The sequence below is a fragment of the Trichechus manatus genome, unplaced genomic scaffold (genome assembly GCF_000243295.1).
Source record: "Trichechus manatus latirostris isolate Lorelei unplaced genomic scaffold, TriManLat1.0 scaffold00005, whole genome shotgun sequence".
In the NCBI taxonomy this organism is placed as follows: domain Eukaryota; kingdom Metazoa; phylum Chordata; class Mammalia; order Sirenia; family Trichechidae; genus Trichechus; species Trichechus manatus.
Window position 1 is genome coordinate 26994185 of NW_004443941.1, and position 7387 is coordinate 27001571.

The following is a 7387-nucleotide window of genomic DNA, read 5'->3' on the forward strand; positions in this document are numbered from 1 at the left end:
TCAAGAAAGGTGCGCATCAGGGTTGCATCCTTTCACCATACTTATTCAGTCTGTGTGCTGAGCAGATAGAAGCTGGACTATATGAAGAAGAATGTGGCATCAGGATTGGTGGAAGACTTATTAACAACCTGAGATATACAGATGATACAACTTGCTTGCTGAAAGGAAAGAGGACTTGAAGCACTCACTGATGAAGATCAGAGACTACAGCCTTCAGTATGGATTACGCCTCAACATAAAGAAAACAAAAATTCTCACAACTGGATCAATAAGCAGCATTATGATATATGGAGAAAAGATTGATGTTTTCAAAGATTTCATTTTACTTGGATCCACAATCAGCGCCCGTGGAAGCAGCAGTCAGGACGTATTGCATTGGGCAAATCTGCTGCAAAAGACCTCTTCAAAATGTTAAAAAGCAAAGATGTCATTTTGAGGACTAAAGTACACCCGACCCAAACTGGGATGTATTTTTTTGATTATTATTATGCTTTAGATTAAAGTTTACAGAGCAAAATAGTTTCTCATTAAACAATACACATATTATTTTGTAACATTGTTTGCCAACCCCGCGACGTGTCAAGACTCTGTCCTCCCTGACCTTGTGTTCCCCATTTCCATTTGTACAGCTTTCCTGTCCCCTCCTGCCTGCTCGTCCTGGCCCCTGAGCTAATGTGCCCATTTAGTCACGTATACATAGTTGAGCTATGTGTATTATTGTTTGTTTTATAGACCTGTCTAATCCTTGGCTGAAGGTGAACCTCAGGAGTGAGTTAAATATTAAAAGGGTGTTCAGGGGCAATACTCTTGGGGTGTCTCTAGTCTCTGTCAGACCAGTAAATCTGATCTTTTTTTTGTGACTTTGAATTTTGTTCTACGTTTTCCTCCAGCTCTGTCCAGGACCCTTTATTCTGATCCCTGTCAGAGCAGTCAGTGGTGGTAGCCAGGCACCATCTAGTTGTGCTGGATTCAGTCTGGTGGAGGCTGTGGTAGTTGTGGTCCCTTAGCCCTTTGGACTAATCTTTCCCTTCTATCTTCTGTTTTCTTCTTTTTTTTTTAATGATTGGACTAATACTATTTATTAGTGTGATCCTGGGCAAGTTATTCAACTCCTTTAAGCCTCTATTTCTTGTTTCTTTTTTTTGTTTTGTTTTCTTCTTTCTCCCTTGCTCCAGACTGGGTAGAACCAATGGAGTGTCTTAGATGGCCACTCACAAGCTTTTAAGACCCCAGATGCTACTCACCAAAGTAGGATGTAGAACATTTTTTTTATAAACTGTCTTATGCCAAATGAGCTAGATGTCTCCTGAGACCATGGTCCCCAGCACTCAGCCCAGTAATTCAATCCCTCTAGGAGTTTGGATGTGTCTATGAAGCTTCTATGACTTTGCCTTGGTCAAGCTGTGCTGACTTCCCCAGTATTGTGGACTGTCTTACCCTTCACCAAAGTTACCACTTATCTATTATCTAGTTGGTGTTTTTCCCTCCCTTGTAACCGTCAAAGATTGTTTCTTTCTGTGTGTAAACCTTTTCATGAGTTTTTATAATAGTGGTCTCATATAGTAATTGTCCTTTTGTGATTGACTTGTTTCATTAACATAATGCCCTCCAGATTCACCCATGTAAACCATGATATTGTCAATCGCCTCATGTGCATATGAAAGCTGGACAGTGAATAAGGAAGACCGAAGAAGAACTGATCTATTTGAATTATGGTATTGGCGAAGAATATTGAGCATACCATGAACTGCCAGAAGAAGGAACAAGTCTGTCTTGGAAGAAAGACAGCCAGAGTGCTCCTTGGAAGCAAGGATGGTGACACTTTGTCTCTCATACTTTGGATATGTTATCAGGAGGGACCAGTCCCTGGAGAAGGTCATCATGCTTGGTAAAGCAGAGGATCTGCTAAAAAGAGGAAGACCCTCAGCGAAATGAGCCGACACAACGACTGCAACAGTGGGCTCAAACATAACAATGATTGTGAGGATGGCGTGGGACTAGGCACTGTTTCTTTTTGTTGTACATAGGGTTGCTGTGAGTCCGAACCGACTTGACACCACCTAACAACACCAACATTGCATTGGACAAAGCTGTTGCAAAAGATCTCTTTAATGTTTTTAAAAGCAAAAAAATGTTACTTTGATGACTAAGGTGCATCTGACCCAAGCCAGGGTCTTTTCAGTCACATCATATGCATGTGAAAGCTGGACAATGAAAAAGGAAGACAGAAGAAACAATGCGTTCCAGTTGTGGTGTTGGCAAAGAATATTGTATATACTATTGATTGCCAAAAGAACAAACAAATCACTCTTAGGAGAAATACAACCAGAATGTTCTTTAGAAGTAGGAATGGCAAAACTCTAACTCACTTACTTTCAACACATCAGGAAAGACCAATTGCTAAAAAAAAGGGCATCGTGTTTCATAAAGTAGCGGGCCAGTGAAAACAAAATGAGATGAATTCACACGGTAGTTGCAACAATGGACTCAAACATACCAATGATCATGAAGATGGCACAGGACCAGGCAGAGTTTTGTTCTGTTATATTTAAGGTTGCCGTGAGTCGGAACCAACTCGATGGCAACTAACAACAACAAGCATTCAGATGTTGAGTAAATATATAAGAGTAGGTGAGATCACCAGCGAGAGGGTGGATGAGGAACCCAACATATTAAGTTTAGGAAAAGAAAAGGAGTCAGCAAAGAAAATGGAGCAGCAGAAGCCAGAGAGATTCAGGGGTAAATAGAGATCATGATGTTCACAGAAGCCAAATGGAGAAGGAGTGGTCAGCTGTATGAAATATTGTCAGGGTATTGAGTGAGATGGTCTGATTCATGCTTTGAGGTCACAGATAGCATCTCTTTAGCATTGGTAAACTTGTTACATGATATAGCTTAAAACGGCAACTGACAAATGTGATGAAGTCACGTAGCCCTCAGGTTGTCTGGTTCGTCTCTCCATTTTTTTCTCCTTTAGTATAATTATACTATGGAGGTTGACCTTATCAGATGGGACACATTTAAGAGCCCTTGGTAAAGTAAATCAAGACAAGTATTTTTATCTTAGGTGAGCTTATCAATAAGCCACGGGAAGTACAATGAATTTCATATACATTAATGCGAAATAAAGTCTCCAGTCTGATTAGCAGAGCATCAGAGGTTTTATTACAGGACATGTTAGAGCACTTTCCTGAACCTGGTCCAAAAGTGTAAGAGGTGAGGTTACAAGCAGCTGATAGGAAGGAGAAGGTGTGGCAGGTTAAAGGTGAGAAAAAGGGCCATTCAGGTGTTTGTCTTGTTTCCACATTGCCTAAAGTCCTCTTGCTGTCTGCATTGACCAGATCTTATGACACTCTCTGAAAAATAGCCTACAGATAGGTTATCCAAATTGGTGAAATTAGATTTTTATAAATTTTATGTTCATTTCTATTCAATCACTGCCGGCAGAAATGACTGTATTATGTGATGTTGTTTAGCGTGTAATAAAAAAATAACAGTTGTTGTCAAGTCAGTTTCAACTTATGGTGACCCCATGTGTGTCAGAGTAGAAGTGTGCTCTATAGGGGTTTCAGTGGTTAATTTTTTTGGAAGTAGATCACTAGACTGTTATTTTGAAGTTCCTCTGGGTGGACACAAACCTTCAACTTTTCAGTTAGTAGCTGAGTGCATTAACTGTTTGCACCACCACTTATAATACCTTACAGAAACGAAATGTGGTATCTTCAGAAAATGTATTGAGAGGTAAGTTTCACCATAGTAATCTTTATTAAATGATGAAAGTATTAAAATTTGTACAGTGGTAAACTATTACTAATATTTGGTGTAAGTTTTATGAGCTATGAATTTTATGTAAATATATCTTGAATTACAAATGCTGTATAAACAGAATAAAAACATACTACAATCTAGCATTGGTAAGGAGTCCCGGGGTGGTGCAAATGATTAACAAATTTAGGTGCTTGCTGAAAGGTTGGCAGTTGGATCCACCTAGAGGCACCTCAGAAGAAAGGCCTGGTAATCTACTTCTCAAAAAATCGGGCATTGAAAACCCTACAAAGCACAGTTTTACTCTGACCCACATGGGGACACCATGAATAAAAACCAATTTGATGGCAGCCAGTTTAAGCATTGTTAAGGAGTGACGTGTTCAACATAATTGAATTTTCAAAGTAATTCAAAGCATCCATCTTGAGTGCCCAAATATTTATTGAGCAATTACCACGTGCCAGACACTGTTCTAAACATTTTACTTATATTAGCTTATTTTATTTCCACTATATTCCTGTGAAGAATTACTATCCCCAGAGTATTTCTCACTTTATGTATGAGAAAATCAAGGCGCAGAGAGTTTAAGTAAGTTGTCTAAAGTGACAGAGCCAGAATTCAAACTCAGACAGTCTAGCACCTGAGCCCTTAACCATTATGTTATACAGCCTCTTATACTTTACTGCTTGTATTATATTATACTGATGCTTTCAGGGAATTCTGAGAATAAAAATTTCATACCAAAACCTCATTTTGCAGTTCTTTTCAGGTGTTTATGTTTGTTCGTTTTTAGTTTTTATTTTTAATAAATACCCTTATTTGCTTTAAATTCTTACTGCAGTCATTGTACCCCACTCACAGCAGCATTCTGCCCCCTAACTTTTTATTCATTACATCTAATCTCTGTCCACTTAAAATTTAGATTACAAAATTTGGTAGGACCATATGTAAAATAAGATGTGCAGAAGATCCTTCTGAGTGTTCATCTAAGTATATGTCATGAACTTTAGTGCGCAGAGCTTGGGACAGCTAATTTGGCTACTAAAATATTGTATTTTTTATTAATGATGTTATTTTTCTGAAAGCTCTATTTTAAATAGGTGAGGTTGTTAAATGAAAAGCTTCTTCACAAGTAAGGTATTGCTATCTAGTCATTGAGCCAGTGACGTTAAAGAATTACAGCTTCTTAAAAAATTTTGCCTAAGATTCTTATTGTTTGCAGGTTCACTTATGTAGTTCCCACTTGTTACTTCGACGGGCAGCTGTAGCGTGTCTCCGGCAGCTTGCACAAAGAGAAGCAGCTGAAGTATGTGAATATGCCATGAGCCTGGCAAAAAATGCAGGGGACAAAGAGAGCAGTGGTGTCAGTAAGTTATGTTATTGGTCAATATCCTTTTTTGTTAAATGCTTTCACATTTCAAATGAATATTACTTTTTATATAAAATTTTTATGTTGAAATATGGTAAAATTCACATCGTAGAAATATAATTTCTGATACAGGAAAATGTTCACTGTATACTATTAAGTGGGAAAAAAGCCTCTGTGCCTAATCTTTCCCTAATATTGTTCTCTTTCCTTGGAACTCTTTCTTTCTACTTTTGCTACTGTCTTTCAATTTCCCCCACTGTGGCTATTTTCTGCAAACCCGCCTTATTCTATCTTTGGGGCAACCCAACTGAAAGAGCCACCTTTCAGCCTACATCCCTCTATCTTACACCCTTTGGGGTTCAGAGGGCTCTGTACTTCAGAGAGCCTGATAGTATTCATTCTCAAGGCTACGAGTTGTACTACTGCTGCTGCTTATAAAAATATTTTTGGATTAAGCAAGAAATTTAACCTCTATTTCATAATAATATTACTTTGATTATATGGTACTTGGAAAGATTTTCCAAATTTTTAAATGAACTTTTAGAATACCAATCCACTTATAATTGGAGGCCCTGGGTGGTGCAAATGGTTAATGTACTTGGCTGCCAACTAACATGTTGGCAGTTTGAGTCCACCCAGAGGCATCTAAGAGGAAAGCCCTAGTAATGTACTTCCAAAAAATCAGCCATTGAAAAACCCTGTGGAGTACAATTCTGCTCTGACATACATGGGTGTGCCATGAGTCGGAATTATTAGAAGTATGTTTCTTTCACACACTTAAAGATTTTGTTAATCAAATACATTTATTGAGTATTCTCTGGAGAATTGTTTAAAATAACTCATAATAATCGGTCTTAAACATCAGAGCAGGGTCTTACCTTTATTGTCAGATTACATTTTAATCCTAAAGCCATGTCAACTGTAGACAACACCATGTCAAATTGCGTATATAGCTATCTGGTTTTTCCAGTTGTGAATTAACATGGTCATATCACAATTGTTGTCTGTAGTATACAACAAAATCCTTTGCATGTTCATTTGTAAAAATTACTTTTCAGATGTCAATCCTTTTGCACCTGGGGTTAGTTCTCGAAGTGATATCCATTGCCGACACCAAGGTGTTAATATAACAGAAACTGGTCTTGAAGGACTTCTTTTTGGAATGCTAGACCGGGAGACAGATCGAAAATTATGTTCTGATATTCATGACACTTTGGGACATATGCTTTCATCTCTGGCAATAGAAAAACTGTCCCATTGGCTAATGCTTTGTAAAGATGTTCTGGCAGCTTCTAGTGGTATGTATTTAATATGTTAAATATGTTCTTAAAATAATGAAAATGGTTTTATTTTAGATATATATGTGGGGGGGTGTATACGTATATGCATAAATTTGAGCTTACATTTAAATATACTAGTAATTTTTAATCTGTAAATCCCTGTAAAATGTTGAAGATTAAATTACCTTACAAAGTAATGAACTTTCTATACATTTTTGGAAGATAGCTAAGTTGAAACTAAATTTTTGTGTGTAAAATCCCAAGTTATACTGTAGTTCAATATAGTATGCAAAACTAGTGAAAAATATAAATTAGTTTTCTGTTATTCTTTCCGTGGTATTTGATTGTTTGTTAAAAAAAAATAATAAACTGGAGAATTCTCTTGTTTTCCAGAGAGTGAGAATTTAGTCTTTTTTTATTAGAAATCTTCTAATATTAATGCTATTTCTAAAGTATCTTTTATTGCTAGATAGGATATTGTTATAATATGCTTATATTTTTGTTACAGATATGAGTACTGCAACTCTCTTAAGTAGTGGAAAAGATGAAGAATCTGAAAAGAAAGATGAGATGGATGATGATACCATGTTTACCACACTAGGTGAAGAAGATAAATCAAAGCCCTTTGTGGCACCTCGCTGGGCCACTCGGGTATTTGCTGCTGATTGCCTGTGTCGAATCATCAATCTGTGTGAGAATGCAGACCAGGCTCACTTTGATCTTGCCGTGGCACGTTCTGCAAAACTGCGAAACCCCACAAGTAAATTTAAACCAGTGCTGCTTTTTCCCAATGTATTTTTATAAGTTTAGAATATTTTCCCACTGCAAGACATGCTTTAAACTGTTCCTTTCAGTTATTTTAAGTTCTCTGTCTTTTCCCCTAGTTTTCTCCCCTGTCTATGTACCATCCATCCACCTTCTGGTCCGTATTTGGAAGACAGCTTGAAGAAGGTGGTCCAAAGGGGGTGGGTGG

General features: G+C 37.5%; 1 protein-coding gene across 2 annotated transcripts in view; it reads left to right on the forward strand.

The window, feature by feature from the left end:
* Positions 1-7387, forward strand: part of HEATR5B (HEAT repeat containing 5B) — a 114650-nt gene that overhangs the window by 48820 nt on the left and 58443 nt on the right. For both annotated transcript variants that reach the window (XM_023736033.1, XM_023736041.1), the window contains 3 exons: positions 4988-5132; positions 6193-6432; positions 6923-7174. In XM_023736033.1, coding sequence (XP_023591801.1) covers positions 4988-5132; positions 6193-6432; positions 6923-7174 — 637 coding nt within the window. The remainder of the gene's footprint in view (positions 1-4987; positions 5133-6192; positions 6433-6922; positions 7175-7387) is intronic.